Consider the following 22149-nt stretch of genomic DNA (forward strand, 5'->3'; position numbering starts at 1 on the left):
GTACGACTACACTCCCCAGAATTCTCTTCTTCGCGTCCCAGCGCGCCGCGGGCGCCGGCCGCCTTCTTTGGACTGCAGTTCCCAGAAGCCCTCTGGGGAAGTGCTTCCCTCTCTCATTTCCAGGACCACAATTCCCAGAGACTTCAGCTTCCTGGCGGTTCTCTTTTTACTCTATCTCTTCTTGAGCTGGCCGGGCTTCGCCGACCAGCCGGCGCACAGCCACGACGTGATCCGTCGTGACCCGGCACAGGGTTTCCTCAGCGGCCTGTTTTCCTCCTCACTCAGTTGTCCCTTTTGCAGGCTGTCGCGGCTGGCCTGAGCGGTGACCTGGCGGGCCGCGCCTGCGCTGTGCCCCGTTTCCTGCCTGGCTGGTGGCGGCGGCCATTTTGTTCATCCTCCTCCTCCTCCTGCTCCTCCTGGTTGGAGCGCAGTGTCCGGAGCGGGCTGGGGGGAGAGAGCCCGAGAGCGGGGTTCGGTGCGTTTTCCTCTGTCCCCAGCCGGTGCCCGTAGCCCCCCTCCCCTTCCTCCCCACCCCCTCCCCTCCCCGGCCCTGCCCTCCCCCTTGTCCCGGGATCGCTCCGTCGCACCCACCATGATGGAAGACGACGGGCAGCCCCGGACTCTGTGAGTACCCGAGACGAGGGGTGCCAGGCGCCGAGAGGCCCGGGCACCGCGGGACGCTGTGGGAGGGAGCAGGAGAGCGGGGCCGAAGGCGGGACTCTTGGCGGCTCCCTGGCCGCGGTGGCGCGGACGCGAAGTGCATTCCTCATCTGTCCCTTTTTCCTTAGAAAGGAAGCTCTCCCTTCCCCCAAACACAGTCACTTCCTGGGGTCCGGGGCTTATTTCGACCTTTTTCTCTCGCGCCCTTCTTTGCAACCTCCTCCTAAGCCGGGTTTCTGCACGCCAGAGCCTGTCAGGCCCGGGAGAGCTCCTGCTACTCCTCTGCTCCGGGGGCCCTGGGCCGGGCCGGGAGCTGCCGGTCCCCCACGGGGGCTGGGCCTGGTGGGGGTGGGACTGGGGGTGGGACCGCAGCCACATCCCCTGCGGGCCGCGAGGAATTAGCACTCACGCCCTCCAAGTCCCCAGTCGCTCCCTGCTCTTATCCCAAGTTGAGCTCTCCGAGGAAGACGGACATTCTAACACCACTCAAGCCCCTACTGTCTTTCTGCCCCACGTGCCCCCGCCCACGCTGTCAGAAACACTTTGCCTAGCGCCCGCTACTTTTAAAGTGCAAAAGGGATCCCTCTTGCCGCCGGAGCATCTTTCCCTTCTTGGATGAAGAAGTTTACTTTGAGCGCTACCTGCGCTAAACTGACAACCAGTTGTTACAGTGGTGTTACCCTCTCCTAATCTGTGGATCGAGACCTTCAGAGTTGGATAAAATGATGTTTTTATCAGCTATTCGATGTGTCTTTTGAGCACTTTTTCTTCTATCTTGCTGTTGCTCTTTACTCTGAAGCCCAGTGTAATGAATGAATTTCGTCTTTGAATCGCTTATTCGAGTTTCCTTTCCTTCCTAATGAAGAGTGATGACTCAGCGTTTGCATTCCGTTCCAAATAGTGTGGCAGTCCTTTCTTTTTTCCTGCATTTTTTAAAGTGTAATTTCTAATTAAATGTTTAAGTTGGGCACCTTGGGTCTTCCTAGCCTCTCGAAGCTCAGCACACCTGCCTCGAGTGCAAGGAGTCAGTCAGGTCGCTGCTTTGTTTTCTCTTGCCTCTGCCTGGTATTGATACGATCATAGTTCACTTGGCTCTGCTATCTGATGGGGAAATTACTTTTTGGGGAACAGATGAAGGTGAATGGGTACTTAGGCAGTTAGACTAGTTTCTCATCTCTAGTCCTACCAAAGAAAGTTTGCTCCGTAAAGAAGGTAGATGTCTATGTTCAACATTAATACAAGTTTGTTTTTTTGGCTGGTGGGGGGGGGCTTACACTTTTTTATTCCTACTTCTCTAATGTCTCACTAAAGTATCTGCTATCCCTTTTGAGAATTTGAGGTCAACTTAAGTACATCAAATGCTTGAATGGGAAGTCTGCTTAGTAGGAAGTTTTGTATCAATATTTATGTTTTGTGCTGTCTTCCATTTCTGCTCTCTTTTCCCAGAAAAGAGAGGATTGGGACAAACTTGAAATTTGTCCTCTAACATCTGTTGAAGCCAAGACTTGGTATTTAGTTAGCAATGTGTTCTTTGATGGAAGCATCTGGGAAAGCTGGATTTAGGCCTAGCAAGCATGTATTTAACAACGATAAAAGTTACATAGTATTTAAAAATCTGAAATGTCATCGCATCATAATAGTTACTGAATAATTGGTAAATCCTCAAGGCATATTTCTCATTAACTGTATCTATCTGTTCCTTATGAAGAATTCCTGTTTTGTCATGCTAAACAAAATGCTATTGCAGTACCTTTAATTCATACAAGCACTTTGCGTCTGCCTTCTCATCTCCATCAGATCTTAGACCGTAGACTAATAAGCTAACTTCTTTGTCACTTATTTCCTACCTCTACCTTCTCCAGTCTCCTGTTCTTTCTCAGAAACACAATTAAGTTGTCTATGTTTACAGTTATCTAAAAATGTGACATGTATACATATAAGTAAAGAAACATCTTGAGCTTCGTTGTACCTGTATGTCAGTATATGTTTACTATTCTGTCTTCCTTTTTCCTTCTCCCACTCTTCTCCATGGGAAGGATTTTTTTTTTTTTTTTTTTAGACAAGGACTGCTACATCTTCCTAGGTCTTAACCCTGCAGCACTTAGTTCACTGCCTGGAACATAAGAGGTACTCAAATATTTTACAATGATTATACTTCCTTTCATTAAATTAATATTAAGTCCGTTTTTAAAAAAGTCCTGATTGATTTAAAATTATATAAGCAGACATGATGGTCATATGTGGTGTGGTCTGTTGATTTTTATATTTTTTGAAATTTGAAATGTAAAATTTTGAGATAAAAGCAAATGTTTCACATTTGGATTTTTGTCAGATTTTAATAAAAATGCATATTTTTTAAAGTGTTCATTTTACATATTTCTCAAAGGGTTCTTTTAGATACAGGTAACATGATAAAAACTTTGAAGGTGACTTTAGAGGTTGATACCTAGTAGGGTTTTTTGTTTATTTATGGAGATCCTTCTTTTATTTTACATCGTGATCTTTGGATTAGGCTTTCAAGTGGCTGGTATGTTTTAAAAGAATGTACTCTTAACAAAGCTTATCTTAAACTGTTTCCTTAATATGCCTGTGTGTTACTAGTGAGGTTTTTTTCCTGCAGACACACACAAGCTAAGACATATGGTTCTATCATCAGAAAACAATATGGTGTTTATAGCCTAGGTAGGTCTTTAAATATTCATTACCTACAGTATTACTAATTTATTTGATGGTATTTAAAGTGATATAGAATTGCTTTGATGTTGAGCCTAAAATTTGTCATATAGTTTCTTTGAAGGTCTGTTTTCTGATGTTCTTTGCTCCCATTTAACATTTTTTGTATTGGGGGGTAAATGTATTGGGTATCTTGGGATCTAAAAAAACAAATGAGATCATGCTGTATAACACTGGTGTTGGAAGTGAACTGCCTGACACCTACCTTGTGGGACCCACATTTCAGATTTGTGTTGTGTGTAGCTTTGAGTACAGTGATTTGATCCATGGTATATCTGAATCTGTTACACAACATTAAATTGTAATGGTGTTCTATTGTAGTTTTATTTTCTTCATCTACTCGATGCACCAAAATGAGTAGGAATTGTGGATCTGGAATTATACCATGTTAGTGCAATGCCATCTTTAAGGCCGTTTTTTCCCCCGATAGAGACTCAGTCAAAAGGAGGAAATAAGCCATTCATTTAGAGTATAATCTGAACATCTAAGGGCAATAGCAGTAAATACTGTTAAATCCCATTATAAAATTGATTAGCTGTACCATACATTTGGCTATATTGTGGCTGTAATTAAACCTCTCATACAATTTAATCATATTTTCTGTTTCTTTAAAATGTATGTGTATGTGTGTTGATATTCCTTATATAGTTGGTCAGTTCACTTGTACCTCCTGCACCTTTCCTCCACCCTGCCTCCTTCCTAAAATGAAATATCGACAAATTGATCAGCACATTAGAGGCCCATTGAAGGATATTGTTGCAAAATCTCCTCTTATATAGGAATTTTCAAGAACAAAAGTAAAAATATTACTTAGCCATAGTGTCTTGTGTAAAAGTGCTGGTAATTTCAGCCTTCGTAGGGCTAATCTTCTCAGAGTGAGAGCACATTCAGTATTGAAAAGTGTGATTAGTCTTCTGAAAGGCATGATGTTCTTAACTTAAAATTCTGCCTGGTTGTACATAGGAAGTAGTTTGGCAATGTGAACTTTTGCCTGCTGTGAAACTGCCAAGTTCTAGTCTCAAATTTGATTTTAACCCTGACTTTAGGGATAAAGACATAATTTTCCATTTTTAATGCATTAGTTCCTACAGTTCCTGTTCTTAGAAGACAAAATAGACCTAAGGTTTGCTTTTTTTCCCCCCTTGAGTTAAAAATCGTTTTGGAATTTCCTAAGTGTTTACTCTTTGGATTGATCTCACTACAATAATTTGAGCCATTTGTCTTTTTCTGTTATTTTGTATGTGTTCTTCAAGTAGAAATTTTATATTTAAACCCTTGGAACTTTAGAATATGTTGACGATTTTATAACCAAAGCAGAAAGAAAGTGAAGTGTAGATGATTTAGAAAGAAAAAGTAAATATTTCTATATGCTACCAAGAGATGATGTTTTTACCAGGTCAAGAGTTGAATATTTTTGTTAGTATTTATTTTGGGACAGATAATTTTATGATAACGTAAAGGTACTTAAGCTGTATAGTATTTTAAAAGCTGTAAAATGTTTCTGTATTAAGTGTTATGATGGATGAAGGCAAATGTAGGTGAATGAATTACAGAACTCTGAGTAAAGGAAAAGGCAGTCTCAGGTTTCTGTATAATTTAGGTGAAATTATATGGCAAATTATCTCCTTTTTATCCTGGCAAATTAAGATGTTCTACATGTTGTTATGGAAGGCCATTTTTATTTTTATTTTATTATTTATTTATTTTGCGGTACGCGGGCCTCTCACTGTTGTGGCCTCTCCTGTTGCGGAGCACAGGCTCCGGACGCGCAGGCTCAGCGGCCATGGATCACGGGCCCAGCCGCTCCGCGGCATGTGGGATCATCCCGGACCGGGGCACGAACCCGCGTCCCCTGCATCGGCAGGCGGACTCTCAACCACTGCGCCACCAGGGAAGGCCCTGGAAGGCCATTCTTATATTAGTTTTTGGAGTTTGCTACTTTACCAACTGAACTTTTAGTGGAGATATTTGAAAAGTAGGAAACCTTAAAACTAAACTTTTTCTCTAAGTATTTCATGACATTCTAAACTTGCGTTAACCTTTTGCTCTTTGTTATCAGTGCTTGAAATATAAATTAATATATCTAAATGTGCCTCTAGAAATTCTTCAGAATCTGTAGTTGATTAGAAATTGGTTGACTTGGAATAAAAATCCTGTGAAACAGTAACAGCTTTGTGACTGTTAGGTATGTAAGGTAGTTAATGCCCGTGCAGTTTTTTCCTGGAAAAATCATTAAACAGTCATACAGATTAAAATTATTTAAATCATTTACCGTTTGTTACATTCAAGTGATAATTTTAACTTTGTTGCTAGTTAGCTTTGATATGTGAAAATCAGTTTTATCCACTCCTATTCTCTTAGAAATGAGCTAACTATTAGCATTTTAGGTTAGTTGAGTGTTAACACTTCAGAGACCAAGGTCACTGTTCATTTTCTTTACAGATAGGTCTACTTTGTACAAAAAGAAATTCCATGGATACAGGTTCACAAACCCCTATGAGTTAAAAAAAAAAATAGGCAATTGTCTGGCTAGCTCAGAAGCCTATAACCTTTCACTACTGCTGGGAAAAGTATGTCACTGCACAGCCTACTGATGGGTCTGCTCTACTTTAAATATAACAAAAAGGTGGCATAGTGGACCTAAACCAGTTTGTCACTGGTTTAGTCTTCCATTTAAGTAACATTGGACTTGTGTTTCATTTTTAGAGCGTGTTAAAGTTATTGGCACCCATTGCAGTGAAATTCTTAGGTGAAAAGAAAATTGCTATTCATTCTTAATCAAATTTTTTTTTCTTTTTAACACTTAACCTTACCTTTCTTAGTCTTATTTTTCCCTTTCAGAGTATCCTGTCTTAAACTATGGCAACTGTAGATACAAGGCTTATATTGGTCTCAGTACATTGTTTCCAGATGTTAGGTATTATAGTTAGGAAAATAAAACTTATGTCCTTTTACTTTCCAGAAGAAAATATGTTAAATTTTATAAATGTTGTTGGTTTATGAGGATCATAACTGATGTGAGTTTTAGGAACTATATGCTGAGTGCGAGAAAGACTTAAAGTTTATTAAGCTAAATTAAGATAGATCCATGGTAAAGAAGATGTGGTACATATATATAATGGAATATTAGCCATAAAAAGAAATGAAATTGGGTCATTTGTAGAGATGTGGATGGACCTAGAGTCTGTCATACAGAGTGAAGAAAGTCAGAAAGAGAAAAACAAATACTGTATATTAACACATACGTGTGGAATCTAGAAAAGCGGTACAGATGAAGCTATTTGCAGGGCAGGAATAGAAAGGTAGGCATAGAGAACGGTTGTTTGGACAGGGTGGGGGGGAGCGGAGGGTGGGATGAATTGGGAGATTCGGTTTGACATAAATACACTACCGTGTGTAAAATGGATAGCTAGTGGGAACCTGCTATATAGCACAGGGAGCTCAGCTCCGAGCTCTGTGAAGACCTAGATGGGTGGGATGGGGGAGAGGGAGGGGATATATGTATACATAGAGCTGATTCACTTCACTGTCCAGCAGAAACTAACACATTTTAAAGCAATTATACTCCAATAAAAAAGAAAAGAAAGAGAAAAAAGATCCATGATACAAGATGGTCACCTCTGGGTGGTGGTGTTCTTTTCTTTTAAACTTATGTGTATTTTAAGTTTCTTATACAAAATACATACATTCAATTTGTAATTTTTAAAAAAATCTTTAGATATGTTATAGTCAAAAGTATACCTGGGGGCTTCCCCGGTGGCGCAGTGGTTGAGAGTCCTCCTGCTGATGCAGGGGACACGGGTTCGTGCCCCGGTCTGGGGGGATCCCGCATGCCGCGGAGCCGCTGGGCCCGTGAGCCATGGCCACTGAGCCTGCGCGTCTGGAGCCTGTGCTCCGCAACGGGAGACGCCACAACAGTGAGAGGCCCGCGTACCGCAGAGGAGAAAAGTATACCTGGATTTGTCTTAAATTTTCTCTGAATTTCTAGAGAAATCTTTATATTTGCTTTGTTATCTACATTAAGATGTATTTGGTTGATTCTGATGCATTTTTGAGTGTGAATTTTATTTTACCCTGCTCTCCTAAAACAAAACTATGAAGACCTACCATCGATAACAATCTTATTAGCAAAGTAGAAAGAACAAAATCCTTCAATCTTTGTGTTTTGCTATAACTTTAATTCTCTTCTTTGTTCATGTAATTGCTTTGGTTGGGGGTCTAAGGTAAACTCACCTTGTGTCTGATATCCTTCTATGATCAGGTGTTTTAATGAATCAGTATTTGTGGTATTATGTGTGTGTGTTATACATTATTTTGAATTGTGTTTCATATCTAAAAATTATAGTTATCTTGAGACTGATTTAAATTTTTATTCTAACAAATAAGATGAGAAAATGATACATAGGTACAGAATAATATGCTTTGGGTGGGAAGCAAGGTCATATTGTTTTGGTTTTTCTTTTTTTTTTTGGCCGTACATGGGCCTCTCCCGCTGTGGAGCACAGGCTCCGGACGCACAGGCTCAGCGGCCATGGCTCATGGGCCCAGCCGCTCCGCGGCATGTGGGATCTTCCCGGACCGGGGCACGAACCCGTGTCCCCTGCATCAGCAGGCGGACTCTCAACCACCGCGCCATCAGGGAAGCCCCTGATTTGTTTTTAATAGAGTCTTTTGAAGTGATATTTTAGTGACCTAAGAATAATTATTGCTTTCCTAAATGAGAGTTAATCTTACACTCAAAGGATCAGGCTTAATTGGAAAAATTTTACTGAAGACAGAGGAAGTTAAAATGAAATAAAAGATGATGAGTAGATGATAATGCTTTAGAGCTAGAGCTGAAGGGAAATAGCTGATTTTTTTCTTTCTTTCTGTACAGATACGTAGGTAACCTCTCCAGAGATGTGACAGAAGTTCTTATTCTTCAGTTATTCAGTCAGATTGGACCCTGTAAAAGCTGTAAAATGATAACAGAGGTAAGATCTTCCCAGTTCCCTGTGCTGACAATTAGCATAATGTTTAACATTTTGAGATACATGAGTTGATTAGTATCATTTTAAGTTTCAAGTTACTAGATGGATAGATTCATGTTGTGTTGACTTATTTGATTTGACTGACAAACTAGGTTTAGAATGGAGTTTATCTGAGAGGACAGAGTTTCTGTGCTGTTATTTTCAAAGGGTCCTTCATGATGTAGTTATCTTCAAGTGATTCTGCTTATGTAAAGTTGTTAGAGCTTATCTCAGAATGTTGAAAAACTAGGTTATATTTCCAATAAGAATGTTATATTTCATATATTTCCAATAAGAATTGGTGTGTGTAGAAGAACATTAGGTTATTATGAGCATAGTGCCACACAAGCATCTTCAGCAATTTTAGTAAATGCTGACTGAACAACTTTATGTAGATAGGAATTTAAATTGTTAGGATAATTTGTTTTCCTTTTTTTCAAAAAAATCTTACTTTTTATACTTTCCTGGTTAAGACTCTGGAGCAGTGCCCAATGACTCGGTTTTCAGTTTATTTATTAACACTTTGCTTTTTCAACTATTTAGTATGTACCAGATACCATGGTAAGTGCTAGGGATACAGTGGTGAATAAAACGGTTCCTGGCGCGATAGAATTTTCCAGTCTATGAGGGAGACAGAGGAAATAATAGGCATTAATGATATAGGATAATAAATAGTGTGGAAGTTGATAGTTTCAAGTGCTATAGGAGCTTGTAGGTCCGTACAGTCTTCAGTCAGGGGAGGATTCAGTGTCTAGGCTGAAACCGAAAAGGATAGTAATGGAAACTGGCTAGACAGGAATTTGAGAAAGAAGGGAATCCAGGTAGAGAGAAGAATGTTGATCAAGCCTGGTAGACAGAGAGCGGGAGTGCTTGTGAGATAGAAGGAAAGATAGAAACCATAATGTGGTTGGAGTTTCGAAAGGGATTAGTCTTAGGAGATGCCAGGAGATGAGGCAGGAGTGTTCAGCAGGGGCCAGAGCTGTGCTAAGGAGTTTGTGTTATATTCTGAGACGGAGGGGAACTATTAGAAATATGTAAAGCAAAGTGGCCTTTTGATCTTCATTCTTAACTGATAAGGATAATTATCACTCTTTTCTGGTATATTATCTCTTCTTTCCTTCCTGTCTTTGATTATTTATTCATTCTTTCTTTAATTAATCAAAAATTTACTTTGTACTAGGCACTGTTCAAAGCATTGGGGATATAATGCAGAGCTAGACCAGTGAGGTTCACAAGAGTTTACATGTTAGTGGGAGTATTGTAAATAATAAGTAAACAAGATAATTCTGGATAGGAGTAAGAGCTTTTAAGAGAATATAACAGTTCTGTGATGGTGATTGCAATGTTGGTGCTGTATAGGCTAGGTGGTGAGGGATGACGTCTTGCTGCAATTGGCATCTGTATTGTGAAAGTAATAATGTAGGTTCTTAAGGAGATGGGAACTGAAGTTGCATAATTGAATGTTGAGGCTTTTTGGTTATGATCTGTGATCTAGAAATCTGTAATCAGTGGGCAGTTGACTCAACCAAATTCTAAAAGATCAAATGAGTCTTTTTTAGACTATGGATGTTTGGTATGGGACCAACATGATAATGACTACTATCAGAAATCACCTCTTTGAGCTGAGATAGGAATAACAAGATGGTGCCATCTACATTAAGAGCTGGAGGCAGAGGGAACAGCCCATACAAAGGCCTTGTGTTGGTAATGAGCTTGGTGCATTTGTGGAACCAAAGACCAGGGTGGCTGGAACCTGGTGAATGGTGGGAAATGAGTGTAATAGAGTAGGCAGGCAGGGTTTGGAATCACATAGGGCAGTATGAGCCATGACACAGTGTTTGGATTTTACTCTGCAGTGGGGATTTTAAGTAGGGCGATGAAGTATTCTTTTTTATTAATTTATTTGTTTGTTTGTTTTTGGCTGCATTGGGTCTTCATTGCTGCATGCAGGCTTTCTCTAGTTGCGGCGAGTGGGGGCTACTCTTCTTCGCGGTGTGTGGGCTTCTCATTGCGGTGGCTTCTCTTGTTTCGGGGCACGGGCTCTAGGCGCGCGGGCTTCAGTAGTTGTGGCTCGCAGGCTCTGGAGCGCAGGATCAGTAGTTGTAGCGCACGGACTTAGTTGCTGTGCGGCATGTGGAGTCTTCCTGGAGCAGGGCTCGAACCCATGTCCCTTGCATTGGCAGGCGGGTTCTTAACCACTTCGCCAGGGAAGTCGTCCTGATGAAGTATTCTTATTTGCTTTTTTTTTTTTTGGCAGTACGTGGGCCTCTCACTGTTGTGGCCTCTCCCGTTGTGGAGCGCAGGCTCAGCGGCCATGGCTTACGGGCCCAGCTGCTCCGCGGCATGTGGGATCCTCCCGGACCAGGGCACCAACCCATGTCCCCTGCATCGGCAGGCGGACTCTCAACCACTGCGCCACCAGGGGAGCCCCTTATTTGCATTTTTAATGTTACTTTATTTGGAAAATGATTTTTTTTTTTTTTGGTGGTACGCGGGCCTCTCACTGCTGTGGCCTCTCCCATTGCGGAGCACGGGCTCCAGACGAACAGGCTCAGCGGCCATGGCTCACGGGCCCATCCGCTCCGTGGCATGTGGGATTTTCCCGGACCGGGGCACGAACCCACGTCCCCTGCATTGGCAGGCGGACTCTCAATCACTGTGCCACCAGGGAAGCCCGGAAAATGATTATTATATGGAGAATGGATTGTAGGGGGCAAGAGTGGAAGGAGAGGGAAACCAGCTGTGTTTATTTCACTAGCCTAGGTAGGAGATGATGTTCTTTAGAGTCATAGCCATAGAAATAGAGGTAGATAAGTTTGGGATACATTTTGGAGGTAGAATCAGTAGGACTGGATTGGCCGTGGGACATAAAGGAAGACATCAAGAAAGACCCCTTAGATTCTTGTTTGCAGCTGTGTGTATGTTAATGCTATTTGCTAAAATGGGCATGGCATGACTGAGGGAGACACAGGATTGATTGGGGGTGGGGAGTGGTGGGAATCGAGCTCTGTTTTGGCAATGTTAATTTTAAGATGTGCATTAGACATATAAATGGACGTCATATGTAGGCAGTTGGATAAACTGTTTTGGAACTCTAGAGAAACCAGTGTTGATGATACTAGCTTACAGTGATAATTTGAAGCCATGGGACTGGATAAGATCTAGCTCCTAGATCTAGAGAGAGCGCTGAGAGAGAAGAGAGTAGAGGGGGCCTAGGTTCGAGCCCTGGAGCATCTCAACACTTAAGTGACATTTATAGTTTGAGTTAAGGAGGAAGAAATACTTTCTGAAAGATCCTCCAGTGAAGAAACAGGAAAACCAAGAGAGTATGGTGGAATCTACAGGAGAATATTTAGAAGAGGAGGAGAGTTGTCAACAGTTTTGAATTCTGCTTGAAAGTCAAGGTGAGGACAGAAAAGGGATCACAGAGATGGCAGGGAGGTCATTGGTGAGCTCAACATGAAGTTTCCTTTCCATGGTTGGGTTGGAAACTGACTGGAGTGGGTTTAGGAAAGAATGAAATGTGAGAAAGTGGAGAGTCGCTAGAAAATTTTTGAGAAACATTTGATACATATATTTTTTAAAACCTGTGTGCACAGCCAGCCATATGAAGGGGTAGAGGAGTTTGAAGTGAACTTTCATAATTTATCTGTATTCTACAACTCCTATATTTGAACTTGTAAATAGTTGTAAAATTTCATATTTCTTTGTCTTGACATTTATGTCATCCAACAAAAATTGGTGACAACACCGTGGTAAGGACACAGTTGATTTCAGAGTGTCACTTGGTGGTGGTGTAAATGGGAAACTTTCAAAGGGCATGAACTCATGAACTCTAGTACAGACTATTCGTTTCCTTTCATAAATTTCATTTTAGGGTATGAGAAATCCCTTTCCTCCCCTTAGTTTTATGATGTTTTACTTTAGATACTGTTTATCGTAGATTCTAGCTTTCCCTGTATACTATAATAAATGTATATTATCAATTCTAAGGCAAATGTTAAAAAATTTTAACATCTCTGACAGTGACCAAAAATGGTGTCTTAAATGAGATGAAATGCAGTGTGATGTGAATATGTGTGTGTGTGTGTGTGTGTGTGTGTGTGTGTGTGTACGTGTATGTACATACATTGAATGGGATCTGGCCTACTACTAGTTAGATAAATTTGAAGTCAGTATGCATGAGTAGACTAGTTTACTAAAGCCCGTTGTTATCATAGTTCTACAATTGGACTCCTGTATGTTTTGCTGTGGTTAACAGTGTTTTCCTTAGAGACCATCAGGGCAGAAGAGGTAGGAGTACAAGGAAAAGTTGACTAGCACAGTGTTAGCTTCATATTTACCTTTAAACCTTTTCTTCAGTGAGTGTTACTGGTAAACGTTAACTCTTCTACAAAAGGAATGTTTGGAGTCTTTTCCCTATTTCCTTTCTCTGCCTCCTGAGAACAGCATTCACGTGGCTACAACAATAGGATTTTTGTATGAGAGCCCGTAGTAGTTTTCTTGTCAGTATTAATGATTACGCTTTTTTCCCCCTCAAGGAAATGCCTTCTGGTTGCTTCACCACTATTGTTTTAGACGTCTTATTTTGGATTTTTCTGCTAAAACTTCCCTGGAATGAAAAACAGTGGTTGTTGAAAAGAGCTTTATTTTATCTGGTATTTTTAATCCCTTGTAAGTGCAACTGGAATTCCACATTTTAAACATTATTTTTAGATATTTTACATTGAATAGTGATATTTTTAACCTTATGTAAAAAATATATTTGTACAACTGTATAGCTGTTCAATATAGGTTGCAGTCTTATAAAATTCATTTCCATTTTGGTTCATAGGTGTTACAGTTGTTATATCTTAGGTACTTTCTCATCTTATATTGGTGTTTTATATTCATTGGTGTCATATTAGGTACTCACTTTTTTTTTAAATTTTTATTGGAGTATTGTTGATTTACAATGTTGTGTTAGTTTCAGGTGTACAGGAAGGTGAATCAGTTATACATATACTTATATCCACTCTTTAGGTATTCACTCTCTTATATTGGTGTTTTGTGATATAAAATTTTAGCTTTGTTGTGGAATATTTTATTCAGACACATTTTCAGAAAATCTTTTCTTAATCACTAGTATATTTTTCTGGTCTTTGGAAGACCAAATTCAAAGTGTATAGAATCTCCAGAGCTTCAGAAGATTTTGAAAGGTAGGGATTTCATTTCAACAGCTGGTTATAAATCTGAAATTTTTCTTTTTTCATTCTTATTCCTTCTTTGTACAGAAAAGAAATACATAATCTCGTCTTATTATATGTATCAATAGTACTAATCCTAGTTTCGATCAGGAGTAAAGTTTGTAAAGTTGGTTCATTTCTGTATTTTTTTTATAGTCATGGGATACAGTTTATGAAGGATTATGATGCATAAATAGAATTCATCCCTTTGAAAATAATGTTGGGAGAGAAGAGCAGTGGTAAGGAGTGGTCCTTATCTCTCAAATCTGAACTTGAGGTTTTGTTTGGTCTAATATAAACTTCTGTTTTATATTTAACATACTTCACCAGAACTCTGTACTTTGATTTAATGCTGGTAGTCATGATTCTGTACTGCTTTGTAGTTCTGTTTGAGTACAACAGTATTCTGAGGTGCAAAGTCAGGTATAGGTGTAAATCTTATTTTTAAAGTGTTAGGCTTTCATAAGCTTATGCAATCTCACCTCGTACATGCCTAGCTATCAGTAATGTTTTTTCCTGGATTTTCTTCTCAGCAACCCGATAGCAGAAGGGTCAACTCTTCTGTTGGATTTTCTGTTTTGCAGCATACAAGCAATGACCCATATTGCTTTGTGGAATTTTATGAACACAGAGATGCAGCTGCTGCATTAGCTGCTATGAATGGGAGAAAAATTTTGGGAAAGGTAAGATAATAAATGATGGCATCTTATGAGTATATATATTTGCATGTCAAATTAGTTTGTATTCTTTCTTAGCAAGTTTTTAACAAATGTTCAGCTCTGCCAAGTGATGGTTTTGCTTTATTCAGCCTAGTGCTTTTACCAAAATAATCCTGCTTGATAAAATGATTTAATAAGTGGTAAGTGTTGTGATTCATAATGACATGCCTAATAATTTTATTAAATATAATCTTTATTTTTAGGAGGTCAAAGTAAACTGGGCAACAACACCAAGTAGCCAGAAAAAAGATACTTCCAGTAAGTACTCCTGCTGCATTTTACTGTGGAAGAGTTCTGAAATTATCCTTGGCAGCATTACCAGCTCAAATAGGTTTTTTTCTTCCTTTAGTGTTGCCTAAAAAAGGTTTAGTACCTGACTTCTTAAGTATTTGATTACCAAATGCTTTGATTTCAGATCATTTCCACGTGTTTGTTGGGGATTTGAGTCCAGAAATTACAACAGAAGATATCAAATCAGCATTTGCCCCCTTTGGTAAAATATCGTAAGTATCATAATCAATACTATATTCAGTAGTGATAGGCAAAATTGTACATGATTAACTTGTATCAGAATTAAGATTTTCTTTCCCTAGTTAGTGTGATTTTTGTTTGTTTTGTTTTTTTGATTAGTAGATGTTGTTGAAAATGTTAATGTCATTTCAGTGTTTTGGGGTCTTGTTTTCATCTAATCCTGTGTATAACATGTTAAAAATTAAGTGATTCTGTTTGTTATCTTTAAAGCAGATGTTTGGGTGGTAAAACTTATTATAAAGTCCAGCTTTTTGTCAAGTGTTTTCAAACTTTGGTGGTTAAAGATATGGGTTAACCAAAAATAAATGATTCATACTGTGTATTAAACTTTTATAGGAGGAATTTATAAATGGGGAAAGTAGGTAAATCCTTGGATATATTGTGAAATTGGAAATGTACATGTTTAATTATAATGATAAATGTGTTTTGATATTTTAGCTGAAAAGTAGCATTATTATAGTAGTAAAATGTTTCAATGTCTGAGCCATAAATGTGGGATTAATTAGTAGATATTTCTGTTAGTGGTATTTGATTCTGCTAGGGTAGGGCCCAATTGTGGTTTGATTTTCTTTTTTTTTTAAACAAAGTTGGTGCTCAGATTTTGCTGTATGTTACTTGATCAAATATATTGGAAAATTTAAAGTGTTAAAAGTTCTATAAAATGTTTATCACAATTTATCTATCTGCTTAAAATCACTTTATTTTATGTATTTATTTCCTATAGATTGAAGTTAAACGTTTTAGTACTACTTTACAAAAATACGTTTCACCTAAGAACAACAGTATTTCTCTCTGCAATTTGTTGTTCTATAGATTTAATTTATTTGATAGATTTAATTCTTAATTTTCTATTTTGATATTTACTTTGCTTTTTAATCTAGAGTGGTAAGTAGTACTGTTTTAAAAATCAGTATAAAAAATAATACAGGTTGCTGTTTTTCAATCTATATTTATACCTGAGACCTGCAGTTTTTCTAAAGTCCAAGTCACAATTAAAAGTAATAGCATTCTGGTTATTTTGCAGAATTGCTCATAAGAATGGACAGGATCTTGAAGGCTAACTGCAAGGAACTGTGCACACTGGAACTCAGTTGTAGATTTTTTTCTCATTTCTATTTATTCTTATTATACATTATTTATATATACATATTTTAGTATTTACATTTTAACATTCTATATTCAGTGGAGTTCTATATTTCCAATCATTTTAACTTACTCACTAAAATTTCTGTGTAAATTTGTTGTTTTCGTACTGGTGTGCTTAGCATTGTTGTTAGTTTTTTATTCTCCTTTCTTAAATTTCTGAAAATGTCAATTTTTCAAAATTTACAGCTGCCCAAACTCCAAAATGATGGTAGAGAATTGACCAAGAAAAATAAAGAAATCTGTTAACAGGCCATGTATGCCTTTTTAATTCCTATTTTTTCCTCTTTTTCAATTTTTTAATATTTCATATATTTTGTATCACTAGGCAGAAGACATTTAACTATTTAGAGATTGCATGGTAAAGTAGTTAGCATTGTTACAGTAATTTATAGAACCAGTAAACCTTAGAGGACACTAGCGAATAGAATATTAGAAAAGGAAACTATTGTTCCTATTAATCTTCAAATTTGAGCATTTAGTTTAGAAAGCACAGGCTGTTTGATTAGGTTGCATGTTTATTACATGTTTTTGTCCTACTGCTTTTTTCTAACAGGTAAAGAAGCGTTAGGGAGAGTTCAGGAATGGCTGTAGTTAATTAGGGCTAACTGGAATTTTATTTAAAAAAATGCTCACAATACAGTGTGTGTGGTTCCTTTTAGTTTTTATTTTGAGGATGACTTTTACTTCCCTCATTTAGCTGTGCTTCTTTTCACAGGGATGCCCGAGTAGTTAAAGACATGGCAACTGGAAAATCCAAAGGCTATGGCTTTGTATCTTTTTATAATAAACTGGTATGTTCTTTCAACTCAATTTGAATTTAATGCAAAATTTAGTTATTAATGAATATTTTTGGATGTTGACTACAAACAACTATTGTGTAATTTTGTTTTAATAATAAGGTGTAGTTCATTCTTTTTTTTTCATAAGCTTGGAAATAACTGGGAAAAATAGGCTGATTATAATGAAGTATGTTGACGCTTGCATTTGTGACTTGGTAAGGGTAAGATGTGTTAGAAGTAAAACTCACAACTAGGACAAATGAGCTAATCTCAGAATTTGAAGGGAAGTTACATTATATTTGTCTTGGGACTTCCCTGGTGGCACAGTGGTTAAGACTCTGCATTCCCAACACAGGGGGCTTGGGTTCAATCCCTGGTCAGGGAACTAGATTCCACATGCATGCTGCAACTCAGGATTCGCATGCCGCAACTAAGGAGCTCACCTGCCGCAACTAAGACCCGGCATAACCAAATAAATAATAAAATAAATAAATGTTTTTAAAAATTATATTTGTCTTAACCATGAAAATCTCAATTTTAACTTTCTTAAAATGCTTTTATTTATTTATGTATGTATGTATGGCTGCGTTGGGTCTTAGTTGCGGCGTGCAGGATCTTTTGTTGCAGCATGCAGGCTTCTCTAGTTGTGGCCTGTGGGCTTCTCTCTAGTTGTGGCGCATGGGCTTCTCTCCAGTTGTAGTGCACCACGTGGGCTCTGTACCTGGGGCACGCGGGCTCTCTAGTTGTGGTGCGTGGGCTTAGTTGCCCCGCAGCATGTGGGATCTTAGTTCCCCGACCAGGGATTGAACCCACATCCCCTGCGTTGGAAGGCGGATTCTTAACCACTGGACCACCAGGGAAGTCCCTTAACTTTTTAATTATTATCCATATTTTTGTAGCTGGGACGTCAATGACTACAGCAAATTATGTAAATGAAATTTTAAGCAATTCGTCTTGATTTTTGCATGTATTTAAGAACGAGGTACCAAATATCTAAGCATTTGCATTAACTGTAACATCAGATAATAAAATGGGCTTTGGTATTAATGTTTTGGAACAGTTTCAACAACTTAAATTATTTACATTTTATTGAAGCAGTAAGATAAAGGGCAGGAGTTGTATCCTTTTTTTGCTTAGATTCATTGCAAATTCACATTACTTCCTAAATTCATTTTTGGGGAATTCCCTGGCAGTCCAGTGGTTACAACTCCTCACTTCCACTGTAGGGGGCATGAGTTCCATACCTTACTCAGTTTATTGTAGAACTCAATTTTACAGCATTCTAAATCATAATGCAGAAGTCTTCCGTCTTAAGTTTTAAATCTTGTGTCATAGTCCATTGTTATTAGAATGTAGATTGGGGGGGTTAGGTGGTATTTAGACCATAGTATCAAAGAGTTTTTAGATACTTCAGTAAAAGTCATATTACAAATCAACCATAAAATTAAGATATTTGAAAACAATTTTGTCCTTTTTTTTGGTGATCCGTGGGATTGTAATTTTCTCCTTTTATGTTTGAATTATAATTTCCCTTGATGATTAAATGCTATCCTGGGTTTTTTTTTGTAAAATACTTTAATTTATTTATTTGGCTGCACTGGGTCTTAGTTGCTGCACGCGGGATCTTCGATCTTCGTTGCAGCATGCAGGATCTTTAGTTGTAGCGTGCGAACTCTTAGTTGCGGCATGTGGGATCTAGTTCCCTGACCCGAGATTGAACCTGGGCCCCTTGCATTGGGAGCGTGGAGTTTTAGGTACTGGACCACCAGGGAAGTCCCTATCCTGGTATTTTAAAATCTATAAATAAATATTGCTTTAATGAGTCACTTACTGATAAGATTTATTGGATCCAGAAGTGCCAATGTTTTATTTCATCTTAATGAGTCTTATGAACCACTCTTTTCTGTGTTTGTAATTGCTGTTTTTTTTCTTTTTCTCCGTAGGATGCAGAAAATGCAATTGTGCATATGGGAGGTCAGTGGTTGGGTGGTCGTCAAATCAGAACCAATTGGGCCACACGTAAACCACCTGCACCTAAAAGTACACAAGAAAGTAAGATATGTCTCCTTTATATGTTTTTATGGATACTTCACAAAATCATGTATTAGTTTAGTCTTAATTTCTTAACATTGAAATTTTATTAGCATTTCAAGACTCATTTTATCTTCAGTATAATTGTGGGAAAATAACTGGGCTTTGATGCAAGTATATTTGGAGCTGTGAACCAGGTGATTTTATAGGTCAGATCATAGTGTCAAGGAGAAAAAATTCTATTTCTCCCCACAATGAGGCATACCTTAATAGTATATGGTAATCAGTTTTATAATGCTGTATAACCATCAACTTTTTTTTTTTTTGGCTGCGTTGGGTCTTCGTTGCTGCGCGCGGGCTTTCTCTAGTCGCAGCGAGTGGGGGCTACTCTTCGTTGTGGTGCGCGGGCTTCTCACTGCGGTGGCTTCTCTTGTTGCAGAGCACGGGCTCTAGGCGTGTGGGCTTCAGTAGTTGTGGCACGCGGGCTCAGTAGTTGTGGCTCCTGGGCTCTATAGATCGCAGGCTCAGTAGTTGTGGCTCATGGGCTTAGTTGCTCCGCGGCATGTGGGATCTTCCCAGACCAGGGCTCGAACCCATGTCCCCTGCATTGGCAGGCAGATTCTTAACCGCTGCGTCACCAGGGAAGCCCCATCAACATTTTTGTTTTCTTTCTGCATATAGATAACACTAAGCAGTTGAGATTTGAAGATGTAGTAAACCAGTCAAGCCCAAAAAATTGTACTGTGTACTGTGGAGGAATTGCTTCTGGGTTAACAGGTACAGTGTCTGGTTTTTCTAATCCCCTTCTCTGGAGCTTCATCATTATTAGCAATTTCATGATAACATGAACCTTAAATATTCTATTTGTATGTTTGTTTTTCAGATCAGCTTATGAGACAGACATTCTCACCATTTGGGCAAATTATGGAAATCAGAGTTTTTCCAGAGAAGGGCTATTCATTTGTCAGGTAAAATCCTACCTTACGTTTGATCCCCTCAGGTATCAGAGTTTGTTATTTTAGTACTTCTTTGCAATGTAGAACTTTAAACTCCTACATGATGTACTTTAGGAAAATACCAAGTTGATACTTATAAATTAAGGAGTTTCTGTATTACTTACTAAGTACTTAAAAAAATAAAAAACAAAAAACTTCATTCTCATCTTCTCTTAGATTTTCTACCCATGAAAGTGCGGCCCATGCCATTGTTTCGGTGAATGGTACTACAATTGAAGGACATGTTGTTAAATGCTATTGGGGTAAAGAATCTCCTGATATGACTAAAAACTTCCAACAGGTAATCCAATTTTTCATAGCACTTTTTAAGGTCTCCTTCTTACATATCTACATAAAAGCTTTAGAAATTGTAAAAGAAAGCAAACAAAAAAGTAAAGCATATAGCTGCTTTCAGTTGATTTTATTAATGCTATTTCAAAAGTGATTATTTTGCGGTATTAACTGAATCTTAATACTTTCTTTTCACAGGTGTCACCACCCCAATAAACTTAGACAATGATAAATAACAGAGTCCTATTCACATAAGGGTGCTTAGTTTTTCTCTTCCTTGTCTCCCACTTTCTTCAAATACTGTGTTTCTTACTTGTTCCCTAAAACAGTAATTTGCTTTTTCCTAGGTTGACTATAGTCAGTGGGGCCAGTGGAGCCAAGTTTATGGAAACCCACAACAGTATGGACAGTATATGGCAAATGGGTGGCAAGTACCACCTTATGGAGTATATGGGCAACCATGGAATCAACAAGGATTTGGAGTAGAGTAAGTTGTTTTGAGTTTTTCCAGTATAGAAACACATAGTTCTGACAAAAGGAATTAAAAAGTGTGTTTTCCTAGGGAGAATCTATTTAAGCTAAATACATTGAACTATGTGGCATTAACTATGTGGCATTTATAAGCATTGTAGAAACCTTACGAAAAATGAATTATAATGCTAAAAATTTGCTTTTTATTATCTAGGTGGAAAGGGAGTTTGGGGTAACATGTGATGTGTCCTCCTATCTCTATGAGCAGTTGGTAGAATTTGATTTACATTTCTAATACACTGTTTTATCTACTTGTTTATTTTTTCATGGAAAAGATCTTTGTCTGGATATGTTCAGCAATTTAATGATTTATGCCTGTTGGCTTGTGTGAGAAGTCTCTGAAATTTATCTAATATAAAGTAGCTCGCTTTTTTTCATTTATTGATAGATTGCATTGGTCCCTTGTGCTTTTTCTAGCCAGCCCAAACCTTTGTTTTCACCAGTTCTTCCTCCTGTTTACAAAGTAAACTTGTGTTTTTAAAATTGTTTATAAATTGATATACCATGTGTGCAAATATATGGTGGGTAGATGATGAGTTTAATCATTTGTCATTTTTAAAAAATCAGTTTTGAGATACTTTTCAGAGAAGTCATATGTTATCTTAGCAAAAATTTAAGACTAATATTGGAATATATATTTTGCATATATGGATATATATGATTTATTTCTTTGCTCTCTGTTTTAAGTATGTTGATTTCTTGTTTATGATTAGACTCTGCTTGACTTTTGTATAACTGTATAGATAATTTTTTCTTTGCATTTGCTGAAGATTTTTTTTTTTTTTCTTCCAAGTCAATCACCTTCAGCTGCTTGGATGGGTGGATTTGGTGCTCAGCCTCCCCAAGGACAAGCCCCTCCCCCTGTAATACCTCCTCCCAACCAGGCTGGATATGGCATGGCCAGTTACCAAACACAGTGAGCTGGGACTCTAAACAAAATGTAATTCATGATAGCTTCAATTTCCTTGTGACACTCTGAAGACATGAAAGTAGACATCGGAAAATGAAAATATTTATTTTAAAAATTGAAATGTTTGGAACCTTTAGCACAGCTTTGCTTTGGTGAAGGACACATGTCTTCTAGTTCTGCCTTTTTAAGTTTTTGTTCATGATGGATATGAACATGATTTTTCTTTGTGTACAAAAACTACAATAAAGTCAATTAAGACAATTCTGACTACAAATTTTGATATAATAGGAGAAATGGGTAATACATTTTGATTCTTAGATACTCCATTTTTATCTTGCTGTTCAGTATTTTAACTCACTGTGTTTTTAAAAGAGCAAAAAAGGGAGGATCATGGAAAACTGGGAATCACAAATAAGTTCATCTTGAACCTTGATACTCCCCTCCCCTCCCCCAAGGTGGACCACATTTGAAGTCAGCAGAAAAAAAGTGTGATATTGAGAAGAAATGCATGATTTTGGAGTCGCTTTGGAGGAAATACTTTCTCTGTGCCTAAAGAAACTGAAGCCAGACTGATAAAAGAAATTTTGCA

At 38.3% G+C, this 22149-nt stretch overlaps 1 protein-coding gene across 7 annotated transcripts; it reads left to right on the forward strand.

The window, feature by feature from the left end:
- The first annotated feature begins 109 nt into the window (after positions 1-109).
- Positions 110-21821, forward strand: TIAL1 (TIA1 cytotoxic granule associated RNA binding protein like 1). Of its 7 annotated transcripts, none has more exons than XM_060033969.1 (12): positions 126-624; positions 8270-8366; positions 14161-14310; positions 14550-14604; positions 14762-14849; positions 16739-16814; positions 18746-18854; positions 19515-19610; positions 19717-19801; positions 20006-20129; positions 20467-20606; positions 21444-21821. In XM_060033969.1, exons 1-12 carry the CDS (start codon positions 593-595, stop codon positions 21568-21570), a joined length of 1179 nt encoding a protein of 392 aa, XP_059889952.1. In that variant the 5' UTR covers positions 126-592; the 3' UTR covers positions 21571-21821. The 7 variants fall into 7 exon arrangements, with proteins under 7 accessions (XP_059889960.1, XP_059889952.1, XP_059889953.1 ...); XM_060033970.1 differs by having other exon boundaries at positions 14212-14310; XM_060033972.1 differs by lacking the exon at positions 126-624 and adding an exon at positions 2770-2787.
- The last annotated feature ends 328 nt before the right edge of the window (positions 21822-22149 follow it).

This window comes from Delphinus delphis, chromosome 16, assembly GCF_949987515.2.
Source record: "Delphinus delphis chromosome 16, mDelDel1.2, whole genome shotgun sequence".
Taxonomy (NCBI): Eukaryota; Metazoa; Chordata; class Mammalia; order Artiodactyla; family Delphinidae; genus Delphinus; species Delphinus delphis.